Source organism: Mercenaria mercenaria, chromosome 17, assembly GCF_021730395.1.
Source record: "Mercenaria mercenaria strain notata chromosome 17, MADL_Memer_1, whole genome shotgun sequence".
Classification (NCBI taxonomy): Eukaryota; Metazoa; Mollusca; class Bivalvia; order Venerida; family Veneridae; genus Mercenaria; species Mercenaria mercenaria.
The window spans coordinates 62002341-62026475 of NC_069377.1; the positions used below are offsets into that span (position 1 = coordinate 62002341).

General features: G+C 34.4%; 1 protein-coding gene across 2 annotated transcripts; it reads left to right on the forward strand.

The window, feature by feature from the left end:
- The first annotated feature begins 683 nt into the window (after positions 1–683).
- LOC123536737 (RUN and FYVE domain-containing protein 2-like) lies at positions 684–15093 on the forward strand. 2 transcript variants are annotated; one of them, XM_053528372.1, is made up of 10 exons: positions 684–1338; positions 2239–2338; positions 3718–3808; positions 4725–4876; positions 5624–5762; positions 7907–8092; positions 9321–9515; positions 10075–10146; positions 10428–10541; positions 12363–14892. In XM_053528372.1, the coding sequence occupies exons 1-10, from the start codon at positions 921–923 to the stop codon at positions 12480–12482; spliced, it is 1587 nt and encodes a 528-aa protein (XP_053384347.1). In that variant the 5' UTR covers positions 684–920; the 3' UTR covers positions 12483–14892. The 2 variants fall into 2 exon arrangements, with proteins under 2 accessions (XP_053384347.1, XP_045176054.2); XM_045320119.2 differs by lacking the exon at positions 12363–14892 and adding an exon at positions 14899–15093 and having other exon boundaries at positions 686–1338.
- The last annotated feature ends 9042 nt before the right edge of the window (positions 15094–24135 follow it).

A 24135-nucleotide genomic window follows, 5' to 3' on the forward strand; every position in this document is an offset into this window, starting at 1 on the left:
ACTCTGAATAAATTTATAGGCTTAATACTTCTCGATCTTCCTATATTTTGATTTTACCTAAAAGCCTGTCCATATCCTTTTGAAAGAAAACTTTTCATCTAGACAGAACTATTACTCGGGGAGAAGAACATGAGCTTTGTATTGTCGGTAAGGCTTGAATTGAATTTGCCTAGTGGATATTTAGCGGGTCATAGAAAGCATGAGTTCAAGCACCAGTATTGAATTTGATTGTTGACCTGTTCATTCTGTGTTAGACTGCAATGGCCTAAATTTCTTCAACCTAATATTTTATTATGTGAAGATTTATAAAAAGATAAGCTCGCAAGACGATTAGTCGTCCGTCTTATAATATCGTGCACACGTACCAGTGCACAGCGACTGGTCATTTGAACTTATATACAGCTGCAGAAGCCCGACCGGATTATACCGGACAGACTTCGGATGTTTCAGTTAAAGATATACAAATGAAATATAGTAGAGGAAATGATGACAATATTTAATATAATAAGTAAGTTTTCTTAAATGTATGTTAATTAAAATTTTATATGCCTAAGCATCTTTACAGTTTTCTTCTAGTATTTACGTAGATAGTATCATAAGCGTTTTCATATCGTGTTGATCATCTTATCAGCTATATCCGATATTAATTTCCGTTGAATCATGATCATAAGGCTTTAAAATTTATGAAATGAAATATTTATAAGATGCTGACATATTGTCACGAGCTATTTTGTCCAAAAACTGTTGTATGGACATGGTTGTGCTAGAAATAAACTTTACAATCTTCACCAGAGAGCTACAACTATCAGGCTAAGAGCAAATATTCTTCAAGGAGTTATTGCATTTTTTTACTTATCGCGTGGAATTGTATATATAACTGTGATTTCTTGAGTACTGCTCTCAAAAAGTGTATCTGCAAAATGTATAAGCGGAAATCATCATTACAGATGATGATTTCGGTAAACGGTCATGCCGGTAAGAGGAACAGTTCTGCACCAGAAATACGCTACAGCAAAGCCGAGCACGATAATGTAGAAATTCGATTTTTTGATGCACACTTTGATCTAAACAATCACTGGAATCCGCAACAAGACAGTGACCAAGTAACCCAGATGACAAAAGTTCAAGGTCAAGGTGAAAAACTTACCACTGAAACGGCTGACAAAACATTATGCAATACACCTGAATATAAGCAGCATTTGCAATCTACGTTAAACAAAGAAAATATGGACGTTACAGACGGCAGCGAAACCTACGAAAGATTCGCTATTCCTTTAAATATACCAGATAACTTGAAAGAATTTGACATTACTTCAGAAGCTGATCTACAACGGAAAGGTATTTTTTCATATATTTCAGGTAGTGAGATCATATAGTAGAAAAATACCACCAAACACGAAAAACTGTTACAATTTTCATATACCGACGTTTTGCCAAGAGTCTTTATCAGGGTAATACATAAATAGCGGAACTATTGTGTTTTTGTGGTAGCGATATCAAAAGTCAAGTTCAAAAGCTCCCTTATGGCAAATAAACGACTGTATTTTCATATATTTTCGGAAGTGAAGATTTTTTTGGCATGCTAGTTCTTATCCTTCCTGAAATAAATCTAGTTTTTTTTCTTATTTTAGGATAAAAAAACGAGAAAAAATATAAACTAACGAAACTCTGTAGCAAAGTGAAAGTCAGGGCGTTCCTAGAGCGTTTTTCGCCCGGCCGCCAGGCTTCGGCACCGTTCCTGATCAAAACGGCACCGTACGACCCAAGCCGTGGCACTAATGGACCGCCCAACGCTGTCCCGGACCCACACGGGCGGCAAATGCACGGTGCGATCGCGGGTCTTCCAAGCCCGAAACAGTCAAAATAGTGGGGTACCAGTTCCAGTCCAGGAGCCAGGCGTCGTCCTAAGGGACGGGTGATGGGACAGGCAATTCCGGTTTGAAGTAATTAAGTCGACATGTACAAATTCTTCAAAGGACGGGGTGGTGTCATTATAAAAGTATTGCCCACCAGGTGAATCCCTAATCCGCGCACTGGTACGCTCAATGCCTTTTCAGAAGTAGAGTTACAATGGAAATAACTTTAAGGGCCCGACAAAACAGGTCAGAAGACAGATTTCAAAATAGCTCAGTCTCGGTTGTCTACTAAAATGTTGCTAATGTTGAGAAATCAAGAATGCCTGTTGAGACCCATGGTACCGTATTTGTATAAGCAAAATTTGATAACATATGATTTCAGGAATGGTAAAAGGACATTATGTTGATAAAAAGCTGAAGAAAACTTGTAATGGGTGCCAGAAACAGTTCAAACTGAAAAGAAAACCTAAACACTGCAGAAGGTTTGACGTATTTCTTTCTTGAAAAACTCTTGTTTTATTAATGGATGTATATCAAAGCAGCTGGTTCTTGCTTAAGGTGTTTTCTTGCTCAAACAATGTTATAATGATTAAGATGATCATCATCAAAATCATCATTACCGATTCATCATTATCATCATCAACATCATCATCATCGTTATTGATATGAGGAGGCAGTCTTCTGTCTCTCATAAAATACTGATTGTTTATGCAAATCAGCTTTAATGTATAATCAAGCCAAGGGAACTGGGTTACACGAAGACGTGTTTTGTCGTACCATTGGTCTAAAACTGAGTGTATCACTTGATACATTCAATCAAAATCTTAAAACACTGTATTGTAGAGACTTCATTTCATTGTTTTGATTTTTTTAATAGTAATGTTTTAAATGTGCGGAAAGCATTAGTGTCAGGTGCGATTTTTTAACTCGAAATTTGGAGTAAGTAAATCGGAATTTCGACTTAGGTAATTCGAAATTTTGAGTTAATAAGTCAAAATTTCGAGTTACTGTTTTGCCCTTTTGTACGAAAAATTTGAACGTTTGCCCTTCTGTCAAATGCCAAAAAGTACTGGTCGACTTTTGACTTTTCGAAATGGAATCATCTATCTACGCATCCATATAATGTACCCAAAATGTAGGGACTTGAACATATACTACCATACATCCATGTAGGACCTACCGTAGCCTCTAGACCTACTCCAGATTCCAAACTCTACGTGCATAGTATGTTCAGGGGGTAGGGGCTCGAACTAGGTCGAATGCCTTCCACATATGATCAAAATAGTGAAATATGCTAAGTTTGAATACTTCCCGGTTACCTTCTATGACCTCTCCTCACATTTTAGATCTGTTCACGTATCCGATCTTGGTCAGACTCTAACTACACATTCATTTAAGGTATGCCTTTATTTCATTGCCAAGGCACCTGGGGTCTTCCCCCAACGTTAAAGACGGGAAGTCGCCATATGAACTATAATTGTGTTGGTGCAGCGTTAGACCCAATAAAATAAATAAATAAATAAACATGGTTTAAAAAGTGTTATTATCTATGAGCAAATGATGCCCGGTAATCTTAATATTATATAACCCCATAGGGCTACCCGATGGATACACCAGGTACCTAATCTTGGCCAGGACCTATACATGAACGTAAACTTTTGTAATTAGTAATTCAAAATTACGAGTAATTTACTCGAAACTTTGACTTAGTAACTTGAAATTTCGAGATATTAAGAATACAGTATAGAAAAAGGTGTTTAATGAAATAAGTCAGTTTCAGTTCAGCTGTCGAGTCATTCCTGATCTCCTTCTGTTTTATATGTTATATATCAACCTTATATCAATACATGAATGTTTTTAGATGCGGAGAAGTGTTCTGTTTGAAATGCGTAAAATACAGAAGAAAATTGAACAGTTTGGCTAATCCAGACCCAGAGGGCAAGATAAGAAAGGTGAAGCAGTTTTAAAAAGACAGATTTATCTGAATAATTTTGAGCTGTGCCATGAGAAAACCAATATAATGCATATGCGACAAGCATGGATCCGGACCAGCCTGCGCATCCGCGCAGTCTGGTCAGGATCCGTGCTGTTCGCTAACGGTTTCCCTAATTGCAATAAGCTTTGAAAGCGAATAGCATGGATCCTGCGGGATGTGCAGGCTGGTCTGAATCCATGCTGGTCGCAAGGCACTACGTTGGTTTTCTCATGGCACGGCTTAGGTATCTCAGAAAAACGCACGGACACCAATGATTTCAAGATTTTGACATATAAAGCTACTTGAACAGATAAAAATGGAAAACAGGTTGTTCAGTTAAAATGAAATAATAAAAAGTTGGTTATTTTTAATAAATCCGAGAATTTTCTTGGACACAAAAAGTTAAAAAGGACTTTTTTCAGTTTGAATTTTGGAATTTATTTGAAATTATTGGTCAGTGATGTAGTTTACTTCAGTTCTTACTTCTCATATTTGAATACATATTTTAGATTGGTCATGTATTTTTCCTATCGGTACTTTTAAAAAGGGCGTGGTGTCATATCCTATTGATCGCTGTAATTGATATTATACTGAAGTAGATACACGTAAAGTTTGAACAAACTCTTTCCGTTAGAATAGAAGTATCAGGAAATGTGTTTAATCATGACCTCTGCTGATTTTATCCATATTAAAACAATGGATTGTTAGAAACCCAAGGTCATTTTGACAACAATTTCTTTCTATCTAGTTTCTGTGATATCCTGCCTTTGAATTCTAAAATGCTATAATAATTGCAAAGAAATATGTGTAATACCAAAAAGATAATATTTTTCAACAGTTCACATATATTTTAAATCCACGATAAAATATTTATTTTGCTTTTATTTTTTAAGGTATGCAAAGAGTGCTTTGAGGGTGATTCGCTCGTTTTAGGTTGCACAAACAGTTTGACAGACGAATTTTCCAACGAAAGGTCGCTTGCGAAATATGCGAGAGTGATCAACAAAAGAGTTAATTCTCTGACAACAACTTTCTGGCCTGATCAGTAAGACAACATATTTTCTTTCCAAAATAGACAGATAATAGATAGGTAATCATTTATTTCAGTGTCACCATCATGTACATCATTACATATATCAAAAACACATGCATAACTTTATACACACTATACATACACAATATATAACATTGTACACAGATGCCACTCATCAATGAGTTATAAGTCTAAATATGAATATCACAGAACTTTGAAAAAACAAATACAACACTTGGTTATAAAATCTTAAAAACAAATTTTAAATCATAGGAATACGATGATAGCGGTCAACAGTGAATGACTAGTTGTATGAATGGGTGGGAGACTTCTTGATTGATATATATAGGTGTGTGACTGAATTAAGCATTATGGTTCTGCTTTAATGCTTACCAAGCAAATGATAGAGAAAATATTGTTCTTGAAAACTACGAAGTATGGGTAATCTATTACTTTTATTACTATCTATTAACATATTAAGACTAGTAAGACTAAGGAGCAGTCGCCAATCAAATGTCGCCAATCGAATGGCTTGCTTGTTAATAGTCTAAACTACTTGCCCAAGAAAAGTAGGAAAGCGCCGACCCTATTGTCTCCTTGTCATCCGAGGAACAAACCGAAAGAAAGACAACTTACTAGTATATGAAACCTGGGGAACTATCGACCGTACAGAACATATCCTGATTTGTATAAGGTGTCATGCAATAACATGGTTTATATGCCTGTAAGAGACAACAACTTCTTGAATCTATTCTGCAGAATTGACAGACAGGCAGAATGCATGAGGCTGCTAACGGGTTTTCAGCAGGAAGTCAAACAACTAGGATCTGTAAACGCCTTACAGCCATTGAAAGTGATACTGAAAACACCAGCATGGCAGAAATCAAAGTACTGGGACGTAAGGCGATTCTCAATATTCTAAAATGTATAAGATACATATGTATAACATTTTGTGTAACTCGTAAAATATGCCCACGAATGATATATTCTAAAGGTATGCAAGAACGACAAGATAATATTGTTTGTCAAATGCTTTTGTTACCTTACACCAAAGTATTAGACTAGACTAACTTCAGGTGTCTGTACCTTAGTCACAGTACCAGCTAAGAATAATGTCATGTGTTTGTACCTTAGTCCATATTATCAGACTAGACTAATGACATGTGCGTGTACCTTAGTCTACAGTAACATTCTAGCCTAACGTCATATTTTTGTCCCTTAATCTACAGTCTCAAACTCGACTAATACCATGTGGTTGTACCTTATTAGACAGTATCAGACTAGACTAACGCACGCCATGTGTTTGTACCTTAGAGCATCAGACGTGCGTGTGAACCGTCGGTAACAGTATACTATACTAAGACTAGTCTACTGTCTTGCGTTTGTGTTATAGGCAACAGTATCAAACTGGACTAATGCTATGTGATTGTACCTTTATCCACAGTATCAGACTAGACAAACACTATGTGTTTTACTTGTTAAACATTGGCACACTACACATATGCCATGTGTGTGTACATTAGTACAGTGTTTCAGACTACACTGACGCCATGTCTTTGTACCTTAGTCCACGGCATCAGACAAGATTAATACCCATGTGTTAATACTTCAGTCCACAGTTTCAGACTAGATTAACGCAACGTGTTTATGCCAAAGTCAAGGGTATCGGAATAGACAAACGTCATGTATTTATCTTTAGTCCACATTATAAGACTACTCTTATGCCAGATGTTTGTACTTTAGTCCAGAGTATCAGACTACAAAAATGTGTGTATATGTTACCGCATTGTAATATACCTCAGTGACGCCATGTGTTTGTAATCTATAGTAGCAGACTCGACCATAGACATATGTTCGAAACTTAGTCTTCAATATTAGACTAGACTTAAGTCATGTGTTCATACCTTAGTCCACAGTATTTGACTACACTAACGCAATGTGTAAGAGACTTGTTTGAGAATATCAGGCTAGACTAACATTATCTCTTTGTACTGTAGTCCACAGAATCCAAGACTTGTACTTAAGTCCAGAGTAACATACTACAAGTTCGCTATGTGTTTGTACCGCAGTCTACAGTATTCTACAAGACTGTTACTATGCGTTTGTATTTTGGTCCACAACACAATATCTAACAACACTAATGCTATGTGTTTGTACCTTAGTCCACAGTATCAGACTAGATTAATGCCAATTGTTTATATATACCGTAGGCAACAATATCATTCTAGTGTAATATTAGTATCATTTGTTGTACATTAGTTCACAGTATCAGACTAGACTGGGTCCACAGCAGAGTATCAGGCAACACTTATGTCATACGTTTGTATCTTAGTCCATAGTATCTGACTTGACTAATACCATAAGTTTTATACCTTAGTCCACAGCACCAGACTAGACTAATACTATGCACCTTAGTCCAAAGTATCATACTAGACTAACGCTATATATTTTACCTTAATCAGCAGAATCAGACTAGATTAATGCAATGTGTTTTTACCTTCGTCCACAGTTTTGGACTAGACTCATGCTGTTTGTTTGCACCTTAGTTCTCAGTATAAGACTAGACTATTGCCATGTGTTTGTACTTGAGTCTACTGTCTCAGGCTACAATGATGTTATATGTTTCTAACTTTTGCCCCAATATGCTTACTCCATATGCTTGTTCCTAAGTCCACAATGTGAATCTGGATTAACACCATATGTTTGTATCTTAGTAGCGTACAGTATCAAACAACACCAATGGCATGTGTTTGTACAATAGTCTACAGTATTAGACTAGACTAAGGTCATATTTGTACAATAGTCTACAGTATTAGGCTAGACTAAAGTCATGTGATTGTACAATAGTCTGCAGTATTAGACTAGACTAAGGCCATGTGTTTGTACCTTAGTCTACACTAGCCACGTGCATGTTAATTCAGCAGGGGCATTAAGTGTAAAAGAAAACCTGTAGAGCGATATTAATTTTGTAGTTTTATTTTTATTTTAATGGGTCTATGATATTTTACAGTAACAGTGTTAAATTGTTATGTATATTGACAGATTGAGATTCAGGCTACAAAATGTCGTTCATGTAAAGGAGATGTTGGGCTTAGAAAAAGTTCTGGAAACTGTCGAGTGTGTGGTTTAGCTTTATGTAGAAAATGTTCCCATAAGGAGTTGCTGTTGTTCTATGAAAATGGAGATATAACTGCTGAAGCCAGATTGGCCATTATACATGTTCCAGGGGTAAGTACTTAAGGAAAAACAGATACTTGATAAAAAAAATCTTTGTAATCAAAAATATTTTGTCTGCAAATATACATTTGATAATGAGGAAAGTGTGCAGAGTGTCTGCATTCGCTGGATTCCAGCGAGCATACTTACTTTCAATGATCTCTATTTACATACTATGGTTCAAATTTCATATCGAGTGTTTACATCATTTGTGTCATCTTAGTACGTGCCAATGTAGTAAACTGTTCATGTATTGAACAGTTTTATTCATGCTACAAATAAATTATCGGGTATATGATTTAGATAAGAGTGACTGAGTAAAATAAAAATTATTTGTTCTGCAATAAAAACATTATACACTCGCCTTCCTTTCGCGTAATTATATTACGCTCTTTAAGCTGCGTATATCCTCGTGCAGAACTTGTGCATATTTTTCGATACAGAAGGAGAAATCTAATAATCTATAAAAAAATTAACGTGCAAAGATACAATGAAATTATGACATCATTATCTATGACGGCATTTTAATTCGTGTTGTCGCTTTACAAATTTATTAATAACCTTAAATTTTTATTATTTATACATTATTAACAAGAATAGATGTGATGTAATAAAAGAGTTGACGTTTATATAATATATAATAAAGAAAAAAAGAAAATATATATATATATACATGGCATTATGTATTAGGTTTTCATCAAGAACTACCCGCCCGCTTAGCTCAGTAGGTAGAGCGTCGATCTACGGAACGTTGGGTCGCGAGTTCGATCCTCGGGCGGGGCGTATGTTCTCCGTGACTATTTGATAAACGACATTGTGTCTGCAATCATTAGTCCTCCACCTCTGATAATTCATGTGGGGAAGTTGGCAGTTACTTGCGGAGAACAGGTTTGTACTGGTACAGAATCCAGGAACACTGGTTAGGTTAACTGCCCGCCGTTACATGACTGAAATACTGTTGAAAAACGGCGTAAAACCCAACACAAACAAACAAACAAATCATCAAGAACTATGCACTCTTTCTTTCGTGGAATAATACGCACTGTCAAACAATACGTTAAACCATTTTTATGAATAAGGGAACATCAAACCCGTATAAATATGAGTTTATAACATTGTTTTCAGCATTCAGGGTATTCGTCATCATACATTGTTCTAAACACAGAAAACGCGATGGCGGATTTTTGTCCTAACGTCAGAAAAAAACAAACAAAAAAAAACACAACATATTTTATTGCAGGCACCTGCACATGAGCCGGACATTTCACTGTTGCTGTATGTTTGTCTTGACTGCAAAACACACATCAGCCGACAACAACAGTCGGACTTGCTGTGGTATACATGTGGTGTAGATAGAGGCATTGTAGATGACTTAATTGACGCTGATGCTAAATTTGAAGATGTGAAAAGGAAAATAGAAGCATCAATACTAAAGGTGATGTAAATAATATATGTTAAACTGGCTGTGTAACATTCCTTTGTCCGTTGTGATGCTATGTTGAACAATAATTATATCCATTTTACTGTTATCTCTAACATTTGACAACTCTTCCCTAAAGATATCAAATGGCCATCTTATACTTAAATATTACTTCATCTTTTTATATTTACCTTAAATTTATAAAATCCTGTACCAAACTTTACTAAATATATATATTCACTTTGCATATAGAACTACATTTATATTGTCAGGTGATGCAGAAACAGTTGCCTGATAAAACAGCCAGTTTATAGTGGTAGACTGAGTGCACACTTAAACTCTGTATATCTTGACATGTATTCGGTGTCTAATGCATAGTACTGTTAATACACATAGACATATTACTTTTACCGTTTTTACGTTTGCATTAACTATACGAAGTAATTGCTCATGTTTTAAAATATAAAATGAAGATCTAATACACCTTTAAAACAATGAAAGAAAAGATGTTATGCGTTGCTTGCTGATTTTGTCAACCGATTTTGAGTATAGAAATATGTTTGCTTTTTTCAAGGTCGAAGAATTCCTTGACAAAGTCAGTTGCAGAGAGCTTTCCTCAGCTGCAAGAAATGCTTCAGCAGAAATAGTGACGTATCTTTTTTATGAATTAGTTTCTAGTTCAAATGTCTAAAAATAAATTCAACTGACCTTTATATGATTTTGATATGTAATTAAATGCTCAAACAGAATAGATATCAAAAGTTAGTATGTATTTAAATTTTTCAGGGCTTATGGCGATTTTATTAGGGAGGATCTATATATAAAGTTGCTCACTGGCCGTTCCACAAAATATGTAAAACCATTTCGCTATAGATGCATTCAAAGAGAATTAATGACTAGTTACAATGTTTTTTCTCCATTAATTAGATGACTTTAAGAACAACACTGAACAAGTATGAGAAAGAGTTAAAACTCGTAAGATCATGGATGGACCAAACACTGACAAGAACAGAAACAACTCTGCTGGAGAATTACATCAAGGTAATCGCTTCTAAATGACAAAAGCTCAAGTGATATTGTATATAGAAATGTCATAGACTTCATTTATCAAATAACCAGGCGTTTGCGTTTTTATTGTCCGATTCATAAGGTTGCCATCAAAAGTCACTTAATGAACAGTTTGTAGTTGATGTCTTTTACATTTTTATCAATTCTATCTTAAGTTTCGCTGTTTGTTTCGGCTTAGGTATGTCTTATTCTTTAAAATATCTAAATTGTGAACATTCCACGGTATGCTTACAGTGCGATTTACAAGTGGTGACTCATCAAAAACTTTGTATTACTGAACCAGTATAGTTGTGATTAAGTATTTCTGTGATATTATTTTTTTGGTTAAATTTGTACACTTGATTTGTGTCTCTACAAATAAAATTCAGTTAGCTGTGATAAGTTCAACTCAACTCACTTGTGATGTTATCATGGTTTTATACATTTATCCAATGCTGCATCCTAATCATCATTTAGCAAACGTATAACAAAGTGTTCCATTCAGTAGAATTTATGTTTATAACGAGCGTAGAAGTTTTGTTTGAGTCTTTAAAAGTTCCATTAGTATTTTCATAGCATAGCATCACTTACCGGATGGAGTGTTAATCCCATGGAACATCCGCTGGAAATATATTCAAAACCAAATAAGGCCCAATTTGATGATGATGGTTTTCTAAATATCTATCTACCAACAACAGCACGATCACATTTTGATAAAAAATCTTTTGTTTTAATCCTTCGGTAACAGCCGAATGATATTTGGTCGCACAACAACTTTCTGGTCATTTTATACTGATTGCTGATTGAAAATGTAGGATATCTGTTAAACCCAATACGTCAGTTAGTGGTCATACATTTTCTTGGTTCAGAATAATGTCAGGATACGGTCAAGTTATTAAGCTGCCGTTTTTCCGAAGTAATTATATATCATTTCAAGGTTTTTTAATAAAATGTAATGAAATTATTTATATGTTACGTAAATTATAAGACTATGCCATTGGTGAGATTGTACATAACTGGTATCAAAATGAAAGAAAATTCAATACCTTTATTATTCTTTTTGCTGTTTTGAACACTTATGATATTCAACTAGTTACCTCTTGAAATGAGAAATATGAATTCCTATGTAATGATATGTTTGTAATTCACTGCAACTTACTCATCGACTATGGGCACTGAACCTTAACACGAAAATGAAAATTTAGCTTTAAGAGAATTTAAAAGTTATTTAGCACCAGACAGAAACCTATAGCTTATGATAAAAGTGTTTATATTCGAGAATATTTCGAGAAAAAATACTATGAAATTTTCAGCAAAATGCACTGACCCTATGATTTTATTTACATTTTCCCTCGATTCGAATTATTTAACCAACATTCCGGGAAAACTACAACAGCTTTTGCTTTTCTACAAAGACTGGTATGTTCCAAAGAGTGTGTAGCAGATTTATATCTAGGTGATTTTCTCTAGCATATTTACATCAAAACACAATTTGGGAAAAAACACAACCTTTTCTTATAGTGCCGCCATCTTTGTTGTTGAGGGAAGGTTCAGTGCGATCTCCCAACCCTTGGAATACAAAAATCTTGAATAATAAAAGAAAACGGTAGCAATTTATATATTTGGAGTGAAATGTTTTTCTGTTAAAGTACATATAATAGCATGCTTTTCCGATAGACCTACTTAGTCTACTAAGCGCGTCGGATAGTATTTTAAATATTGGTGTACGTGACATCGCGAACGTTAAACAATTTATGCTGATTTTAAGTTAATAAAATTTTAAATAAATCTGTGATTTAAATTATATTATTATAGTTCTACATAAAAAGTAGAGTGTATGCAGTATATGCCCATAGCAGTTGTCCCTTGGATATCAGTTGTCCCTTGGATATTTTGTTTGTAAGTCTCTTTATTGATGATTTTTATAATCTATAATATTCAGTCAATAATTATATTAAAACATCTAAACATATGTATTGAAACTTTTGGAAATTTTGCAAAAACAGTTAAAAAAACCAATATAACTCCACCAATACCGGGACATGTTTTAAAAGTAGCATCCGAACAACAATTTATGATATAAAACACATCCAGGCACCGGCGACCTGTAACTGATAACAAGTCTCAAAATTAAAATTTGGCTGGACCTACGATTGGTTAGTTTGGCTAGATCCGACTTTAACTACGCAAATAAAAATGAATAAAGCAAAAACAAAGTTTGGTCAGATTGTCGACAGTGACCCAAGAGTTAAGATCGAGGAGAATTTGCAGAGAACAAAGTCATAATAATTACAAGGACATAGTTGAAGATAATTTAGGCGAGGTACCGTCATAGTTGCGGCTTCGGCGCATGGTAGTCTTCTTGATATACACATATATATATATAAAACGAACAAAGAAGAACCCGGAACGGGAACAAAATATCGTAAAATTATAAAATGACTTCACACGCTCGCTTAGTTTTTCTTAAATTTTAATATAAAAGTCACAAACTAGTTTCGCCGTGAATGGCTCGTCAACGTCAAAACTATTGAATTAATTCCCTTTCTCTTATTGTTATATATTTAGACACACTGATGAGCCATTCACGGCGAACTTTTATATTAAAATTTAAGAACAACTAAGCGAACGTGTGAAGTCATTATATATATATCAGATCGTATTGGTTTGGGTCGCAGTATAAGCTGATGGTTTAAGGTTATGGTGCTGAACCGTGGTAGTGTTTGAGACAAGGGTTGGGAAGAAACATTGTGAGGTTTTAAGTCGAGACAGCAGTTTTTAAATTTAGATAGACATTTGGTTTGATACAGAGGTAAGGTTTGGACCTAGGAGTATTAGTCTCTCATGCTTGCGGGGTATGCAAATATACGCAGGGGTCTCCAATCCATATAGTTCTTGAAATGTGATTGGTTTGCTACAGCTGTTATAAGGTCATAAATACAGGTTTGACACCACCTAGAATTTTTGTAAATAAGGACCACATATTGATTCGATTATCTGCTTGATTTAAGTTAATTTATATTTTAAAAATATTCATTGGTCAAACAAATCAGAATCAAGGTAGGTTGAGAAAAATATATAGAAGTTTCACACCAGTCATCAAAATAGATAGCCTAAGAAAACTTCTATACACAATTTAAAGATGGTCGATCACATCCGAGCAACATTTTCTGACATTTTTCAGTTTTCATATATTCTCCTACAGATTTATTTAAGGAACAAAACGACCCATTACTTAGAGTAAGATCCCTATTGGAGATGTATAATTTATTACTTTCTACGAAATTTTGTAATTATCACCTTTTAAGGATAACATGGTCAATCTATCGCAACCAAGATGGACAAAGGGTGGTAATGACAATTTTATAAACTTACATTTCTAATAAATTATATCAAACTATATACCCGTCAATGCAAATCTTTGACAACTTCAATACAATAGTGCCTATATTGATATCATTCCTAATGTGTTTGTTAATTTTATACTGAATAACGCTATCTTTGTTGGGCAACCAGGATAGGAAAATAAAAGTTTAAAAATACTTCCATTGAAAATCTGACGTGAAATTAAGCACTCAATAAACACAAATAAACGAAAATGATTAGTTGGTAAAGATTCAAACAAATCCGTTAGTTGACCAACATCTGATTAACCACCTTTAATTATAAGTAACGCTCGGTATACGTGACATTAGTTACTAACATACTAGTAAGACTTGTTCTGTTATAAACATAGAGAAATCACGATAGACTGAGGACAACTGTATTCCTAAGTTGCTACAGATTGGAGAAATAGCCACAGGTGTAAGACTAGAAAATTCCGATATCTATCAAACACATGAAACTAGAAAATATAATTATTCAAATAAAAAGAAATTTCTAGCTTTTACGACATATCTAGATAACTGGGTGTAATTACTAAATGTTACAGAAATCAGTAAAACATACATTTCTTATATGAATCTAGCCCAATTTGCTTCTTCGGTATAATTTTATCTTTGACAGAATATAAGAAAAGAGAAAATGTTGCTCAAATGTGTTTGAGCACCTTTAAGGGCACAATTAACAAAATAAGATAAAATCATTAATCTACTCACTTCGCCTACTAATTACGAGTATAAAGGAAAATGTCATTGAGAACAACTTGAACACTGAACTTCATATATCCGTCTTTATAGAGGAACATAAAGTAGTACTTTGCTGCCTAACAGTGTTATTGTCTATTTTCCAGTTTGAACAACGTAAATGTAAGATACACCTTTTTTGGCTTTTTGTTACATTTTTAAACTATTCTAGCCGTACACACGAACAGATTCAAATTAATTTTATGAATATCCGATTTTCGTTTCAGAGTAGATACGAGTTTTATATGGACCAAAGATACAAGTGTCGGACCCTGGGGAACAAACTGGATGCCGGAAGAAATAGGAACGACGCTTAGCTTATAACGGGCAGTTGTCCACAGTTGCTATGTAATTGTAACAATACAATGCGTGCGTTCACATGTTTTCAGAGTTAATATATTACAGGTGTGTTTAGAAGAGTATCTCAGTGTTGTTATATTTTCTGGGCCTTCGGGATCATTGATTTCAACTCATTTAGATTTGAAGATTGAATACTGCTTAAGCCGGTGCTAGGGGGCGTGGGCAGTGTTGCATTTTCCATTACTGCTCATGAACAGACTCAATCAAACCGAGTCTGCAATTTTCACTGTTTGTATTGTTTTAGGTGCTTCCGAGGGATCTACTTTCCAGATTTATTTACTTCACAACAGCGGGTGTTAAGTGCTGTGTGGCGGTCGTAAAAAGTCGCCCCGACTTCATCTCAGTGTTGTTATATTTTCTGATCCTTCGGGATCATTGATTTCAACTCATTTAGATTTGAAGATTGAATACTGCTTAAGCCGGTGCTAGGGGGCGTGGGCAGTGTTGCATTTTCCATTACTGCTCATGAACAGACTCAATCAAACCGAGTCTGCAACTTTCACTGTTGCATTGTTTAAGGTGCTTCCGAGGGATCTACTTTCCAGATTTTATTATATATTGGTAATGTTCAGAGTTAGAAAAATCTGTAAAAAATAAAATAGTATGGATGTGTTTAGAACAGTTATATATTGTTTATGTTCAGAGTTAAAATATTACATAAATATTATGGGTTTATTTGGGAGTATTATATATTGCATATGTTCAGAGTTGAAATATGACGGGTGTGTTTACAAATTGCGGATGTAGAATCAAATGTTTTCCACAGTTAAGATTGTTTTCTTACTCTGTAAGCTTGAAGAATATAGTTTCTTACACAAATAAGGGCAGAAAAAAGCACAGGTCACCGCACTCGTTTTTATTTGTATTTGAAATTTTATCCATCCACTATTGAAGCATATCTGAAAAAATAAAAAATGGGGTGCTTTATAAAACATGTAATGTCCCACCTAATGTTGCAGGGATTTCAGGTCACTCTGAATGCAAGTTGATATCAGTATTAATAAGCAGTACAGTCACTAACAAACAATTGCCAAGTTCAGAAGTTCAATATTAAAGATGTGTTAAAAGGTACACTATCATGGACGTGTTCTGAGTTACAATACCGTTTATCTGTTTAAAATTATAACATTTTTAATGTGTTGAACGTTACCATATATTTGATGTATTATTTGTTACAATTTTTTAAGTTTGCTTATATATACAGTATTATAATTCTCAATTTATGGGTGTGTTCAGAGTTACAGTATTTTGACCGAGTTTAGAGTTGTAATAATATGTGTGTGTTTAGTTACAATATTAGTGTTTTCCGACTTGCAATATTAAGGATGTGCCAGAGTAATAGTATACTGAGTGTATTTAAAGTTTCGAAATTTATGAAAAGTATTCAGAGTAACGATTAATATAGTGGGTGTGCCCAGAGTTAAAATATAATGGAATTATTTAGAGTACCAATTTAATGCGTGTGTTTAGAGTAACAATATTAATTATGGGTGTGTTAGGAGTTAGAATATTATGGGTGTGTTCGTAGTTACAATATTATTGATGTGTTCGAAGCTACAATGTAATTGGTGTGTGAAGATATTATGGTGTGTCCGGAGTTATATTATGGGTTTCTGTAGTGTTACAATATAATGGGAAAATTCATAGTTACAAAAGAATAGATGTGTTCAGAGTTACATTATAAAAGTGTGTTTAGAGTAATAATACCAGTATCAAGAGTGTAAAGACACAGTGTAATAGATCCGAGTTAAAAATAAGAGGTTTGTACAAAGCAACTCTTTTATATAAAAGAGTGTGTACAGAATTGCACCATTGCTACCAGTAGGAACATAATATTGATAGGAATTGTTTTCAATGGCAGTATTGGATAAACCAAATGTATATTTACAGCATCAGGCATCATGTGCAGACACTATCTTGTTTGTCTTGATTCAATTGAAATATTAGTTCAATCTCAAAATACGGAAAAAATCCGTCATCAAACTTTTGGCCGCGAATTTCAGCATATGGGTATCCGAGTATGTAAATGTTTGTTTTACCATTTTTAGCCATCCTTGCTTTTCATAGAAGAAAACAAAATTGTCTCGGTCAGAAGGAAACAACACACAGGGCTGTTATTTGTTGAAAATTTACTCGGAATTCAGTGGTATGCGACATGGTACACATTGGTTTGCCACAGATGCATAAAAACAAAACCACAAAGGGATAATGTTACGAGCAACCAACACTGATACACACTGCTGTTATTTTTTATAGTAAAACAGTTTGCTAGTTGTTAGCTGTAGCTTCATTTGGCTGTTCCAAACAGTTCTGGTACATGCTGACTAATTCCGTAGTAAGCCATCTTTTTTTTGGCATAAAAACAAGGACACAAATCCAACAGAAGACACATCAAAGAACGTAGACTTAAAGCTAACAGTCGTTATTATGCATTATCTGGTTGTGATAATGTCTCAATACGTTTGCAAGGCATAGGATATCTTTACTTATGGTTATGCTGTGTTAAAAAGATTCAAGAAGCGCACATGACAACTGGAAGGATGGGTTGTTCTATCATGCAAAGAAATATCAAAATGAAGCCAGAGAATATATTTTCTTAAGCACTTAGACGTATTGAAGCAAACCCCTGAGAGATGTTCACGTATGTAGCAAATATCATTGTATCAAGCAGGTTGTAGACAGGCATTTATAGCATATATTGACATTGCTAATCCTGTTAACTGGAAATGGTCAAGAGAACTTTGCTTTAATTATGTAATACGCTTCATAATTAGCTACTATAAGTTAGAGGAAACTCATCAATGTAACTCCAAGAATACATACAAAGGCAGATATAAATGTATCAAGCCAATCCTGACATTTTGAAGACATGTGAGCTAGAGAGTGAAATACTGGCAAATCTATCACAGTTTTAGTTAAATATTGAAAGGGTTGTTAAAAGTTGTTTGTTTAGGGTAACCTGATCATAACTTTTCATTCAACTTTTGTAAGTTCATGAAAAAATGCTTGGGACATTACCCTAAACAAGCAATCATTCTAGGACTTATAACTGCGCTATTGAGAGGTATTCCTTACACTGTATTGGACAAAGAGCACATATCAGCTATGAGTATAACTAGGACGGCCTGCAATAGTCATTTTAACCGTGCTGAATGAGCTATTTGCGTTCTTGTGGTGTCTGCAGTAAATCACTGCACTTTAGAAATGTTTATGGTTATAAGCTCTGTGGAGGGGTTCCGTGAGAGTGACCGTCTAGTGGTAAAGGTGTTGTCAGATCAATAGGTAGGTCGTTGGTTCAAACCGTACAAAGGTTAACCTATCATACAATACCGGTGCTATTTTCAAGAAAGCGGAATTTAGACTGATTCTAAAACTTGAAATCATAATCAAATTCAAATAAATTGGTATCATTGAATATAGTATAAATTAGCAATAATAAATACAATAATACATTAAGTTCACATTCCATTTTCTTTTGTTGTAAAGAAAGTATTAGGGTGATCGTATGCTTTAGCTTGTAGTCATTAATTGTCTTGAAAAACATATGAATAATGTTTTGTATAATACGTTTTACATGAATTTAAATTAGATATTGAATTACAAGAAAAACACAAAATAACCCCTTCTTTAGCTGCTCTTTTGAATGCTTAATAATAATATTCATAGAGAAGTCGAACTATCGGTACCCCATGCAAGTATATGTACTGTAAAATTGATTATATGAATTACAGTATGTACGTATATGTGAACTTGTTCTATAAATTACCCTTAATGAACCTCAAAATGTAAAGAATTTTAAAATGATATTTTGATATAATTAAATACTAAAATTAGTTTTGTTTACCTGAATGATATAATATTCACACTTAAAAATAAAGTCATCCAGTAAATGAAATGTTCAAACAATTTTCCCCCTTTTAGGGCCTCATCTAAGGCATTTGCCAGTGTCCTATATATTAAATGTGTATAAATGTAACTAAATAAATATTATGTCAATAATAGTTACTTATTTAGGTTATAAACTAACCTTTTGGACATTGCTTTCAAAAATATATGATTAAAATAAATAAAATATAGGTCCCTTTTTGGGGCCTCATTTTAAGCTAATTGAGGTTAGCGAACTACGTGTCTCCTGCTTGTTTTGGATTCAGCATACTTCAAAATAGTTACATACAAAGTTTGGTGCTTTCTTCACAAACGGAAACATTTTTTTTTCCTATAACCTACTCACTATTGGTGGATCGTAGTGTCAAAACATTGCGATGGCACGTAACCGTCTGGTCTGATTGTCTACTGAAATGCACGAACCATGCCATGAATTCCCAGTCCAATACCACCACTTTATATTTCCCGCAGTAGCGTACTATGACAAGTCTATATCTGCATGTAGTTTTCGTGTGGCTATCGGTGTGTAATATTATCGTATTCGCATTAACCGTTAATTACAGCTATAGTATTTATTTTTAACCATCGATATTCAAGAAATTACTAGAAGTGTTAAAGACCCATCACGACCTAGTGACCTACTTTTTCCTCCCACATGAACTTGGTGCAAATAATTTTGGTACTATTGGTATAATACAGCTATTCGGTGGACAATTTAGGCCCTGATTTCACAACTTCATCTGCAAACATATTCAGTCATTCTCTTCTCAGTATAGTTTTATAAACATAGAATAATAACTTTCTTACACTACAAGAAACAAAGTGTGGTCTAAACTCACCTTTAGTTAATACATGAAATACCGTGCATACTACTACATTAATTTAATAATATATTTAGACATTAAATACATTGTCTTAGCCTTATATATGTCACTGTCAAATTGTAACTAGACACTTGTTTTTTCTCATTTTCTCCATACAAAAAATGTACAATTACCATCATGGAAATACAAAAGATTACAGTTATTTTGTGGTGCGTCTTTAAGGTAACTTGACAAACAGCCACTTCTGACCTTGACATTTTATAGGGAAAAATACAAGTATATATAACTCTCAAAATATACTAAGTATTTTAAAATTGAACCTCAAACAAGAGCTGTCACTATTAGTGACAAACGCCCCCGAAGTGTGCCCAAGAATACTACAGTTGTCTGCGCAAAATATGCCAGAATAGTTTAGGTATGAATCATTTTGTGACCAGATGAAAAAAAGTTCTCCGAAGATAATCTTGACCTTGTAGCTAGGGGTCTGGGTCTTGAGTATGACACACCAACTCATTATACAGAAGAATTGAGCCAAGTAATTTTAACATCAATTGATCAATGGCAGAATTATTGACCGGACAAGAAACATACAATGTTAACCTTTGACTTCTAAGTGTGACCTTGAAGCTAGGGGTCTTGGTCAAGCATCTGACAGGTCATCTCAATATAGGGAACGTTTATGCCAAGTAATTTTAAAATCTCTTCATCGAGTTGGAAGAGTTATGGAACGGACAAGAAACAGACCATGTTAACCTTCAACCTCTAAATGTGACCTTGACCTTAGAGTTAGGGGTCTGATTGTTGTGCATGACATGTTTTCTCGTTATGGGGAATATTTATGCCAAGTAATTTCGAAATCCCTTGATGAATGGCAGAGTTACGAACCGGACATGAAACAGACCCTATTAACCTTTGACTTGACTTCTAAGTCCGACCTTGATCTTGGAGCTAGGGGTGTGGGTCTTGCGCGTGACACATTGTCTAATTATAGTAAACATTTATGCCAAGTTGTTTCAAAATCCCTTCATGGATGACAGAGTTATATACCGGACACGAAAAAGATCCTATTAACCTTTGACTTCTAAGTATGACCTTGACCTTTGAGCTAGGGATCTGGATCTTGCGCATGACACATTGTCTGTTTATGGTTAACATTTATGTGAAGATATTTCAAAATCCTTTCATGGATGGCAGAGTTATGGACCGGACACAAAAACAGACCCTGTTAACATTTGAACTCTTAAGTGTGACCTTGACCTTGGAGCTAGGGGTCTGGGTCTTGCGCATGACACGTCGTCTCATTATGACAAACATTTATGCTAAGTAATTTCAAAATCGCTTGATGAATGGCAAAGTTACGAACCGGACACGAAACAGACCCTATTAACGTTTGACTTCTAAGTGTGACCATGACCTTGTAGCTAGGGGTCTGGGTCTTAAGCATGAAACGTCGTCTCATTAAGGTAAATATTTATGCCAAGCTATTTCAAAATCCCTTCATGGAAAGGCAGAGTTACAGCCCGGACAAGAATTTGCAAAGTTACGGTCGGACACTGACAGTGCGATTTTAATATGCCCACCTTCGGGGGCATAAAAATCAAAGAACTTACTGTAGTGTAAATAAAAATTTATTTGCTGAAACATCGTTTAAAGATCTAAGGGAGATACTAATAAATAAATAAAAACCTTAAATTATCAAATGTTTTTGTTAAAATTCACGAAATAGATATATGCTTAATAACTTAATAATAACATAATATATTAAGCCTAAAGCGGTAGTATATTCATAGCATGGTATATTCTATGCTTTCCAAGAGTACATTTAACCTACCAGTGTTACATACCTGAATATATACGTATTGCCCAACATACATATACGAGTCATTTCCAGATTTGCTTGCAGAGTGAGAGTTTCAAATGCATGGCGTGAGCATTCATCAAGTTGTTTGAGAAGGCTTCACCACTACACAATTATAGTCATGACAGGCGAGCTGCATGCTACTGCTAGCACCCAGTAGTCTACATTTAGACTGTATATTTTGTATAATTATACCCATTTCTTCTCAAAACATGCGAACAAAATAATCTGAGCTAAGAGGGGAATTTTTCTGAGACAGCAAAAGCGGACAAGAGTGCAAAACTGTCACATTATATGGTCCTCACAGCACATTTTTAATGCTTCGCTTACTGATCATTTCTCTATTCCCAATTCAAGGTACAATGTAATAACTTTAGAGCGACACTGAAGTAATATAATATATACCAGTAAACATTCTGTATGGTAAACAGCGGATAAGAACTGCTCCACTTATTTAGCTTTGACAGGCATGTAATAAGTATGCTAAGATTGAAACAAATCCATTCAGTAATAATTTAGATAGAGCAAACGCGTATCACAACTTTAGCTACAATTCAAAGTAAAAGGGGGTAAAATTCATAAAATATTGGTGCTAGAGGTATTTTTGTGTCGTATGATACGGGTGATGATGCGGAATAACCATTTTCAATCTGAGTACATGTAATTCAATTTAGTAACAACAGAGATATGCTAAAAAATAAATTAAAACCGAAATTCTAAGTGAAAAGAGAAAACTATTTGTAAAATGTCAATTACGACGTGGGCGATGATTTCTTGGAACATCAGTTTTAAGTTTGAATCAAATCCATTTAGAAATAACAGAGACAGTGACTGCACGAAACCCAAACCTGAAATTCTAAGTAAAACTGTGGAGTTGGAGTGTGGGGGGGGGGGGGGGGGGGGGGGGGTGCAGGTCATTCATTCATTTGTGAAATATTGGTGTGATTGTTATGGCCCTTTTGCCATATGATGTGAGTGATGATGATACCAAATTATTCACTTTAAGTTTGAAGCAAATGCATTAAGTTTGAACACAGATGAAGTGAAAATGGCTCTAGTTTGAGAAGGATAGCTCTCCTTATACTTTGTACATTCACACTAAAAACACCAACACAAGTAGGCAAAACTTATTTATTCAGTTGAAAACAGCATTGTCACAATATACGTATACTGATATTTGACACTGTCAGATTTTAGCTCACCTGTCACGTAGTGACAGGGTGAGCTTTTGTGATCAACCTTCGTCTGTCGTCCGTCCGTCCGTCCACAATTTCCTTGTGAACACAATACAGACCACATTTTGTATTTGATTTTAATCAAACTTGCACTCAACTTGTATGGGCATAATATCTCGGTTCCTTTCGAAAACTGGCCAGATCCAAACATGAGTTCTAGAGTTATGGCACTTTAAAGGGCCAAAATTTGCTATTTTTTGCTTGTGAACACGATAGAGACAACATTTTGCAATCAATTTTAATCAAAATTGCACACAACTTGTAATAGCATAATATCTTGGTTTCTTTCGAAAACTGGCCAGATCCCATCATGGGTTCCAGAGTTATAGCCCCTTAAAGGTCCAAAATTTGCTACTTTTGCAGCCATATAGAGTCTTCGATTTATGGTTTGATTTGATACAAACTTGCAACATATCTTCAACAACAATAAATCTTGGATTCGATGATGAATCTGTCAGATCCAATCATAGGTTCTAAAGTTATTTTATATCTGATTACCTCCCCTGATTTTAATCAAAATGGATTTATATCAATAAGTACTTATAGGACTCATTTGAATTTCATTATTGTCATTAGTTGGACTGAGACAATCAGGGTAGATAATTATGGACTGATTTAATGTCAAATTACCTCCCTTTATTTCAAATTAAAATGGGTATATCTCCGTAACTAGTGAAGATACTGATCTGAAATGTTATTTATGCCATCAGATGGACTTGGACGATCAGTGAAGATACATATTGAATGAATTTATGACAAATTACCTTTTTTAATTTTTTATGTAAATAAATATACCTAGCAGCTTCTAATTAGATTGGTTTGAAACGTTATTTATGTCTTCCATGGTAAGAAATTTCTACTTTTACTTATTTTTCTAATATATTATTGTAAAGGCTTGTACTCTATATCTTCTACATGCATATACCAATGCATGATTACCTCCCCTGATTTAAATTTAAAAAAATGTATTTATCTCAGTAAGTATTTATAAGACTCATTTGAAATTTTATTATTGTCATTAGTTGGACTGAGACAATCAGGGTAGATAATTATGGACTAATTTTATGTCAAATTACCTCCCTTTGTTTCAAATTAAAATGGGTGTATCTCAGTAACCAATGAAGATACTGATTTGAAATGTCATTTATGCCATCAGATGGACTCGTACAATCAGGGTAGATAACTTTTGATTGAATTTATGACAAATTACCTCCCTTTATTTTATGTAAATGAATATACCTCAGCATTATCTAATGAGATTGGTTTTAAATATTATTTAAGTCTTCCAGGGTAAGGAATAGT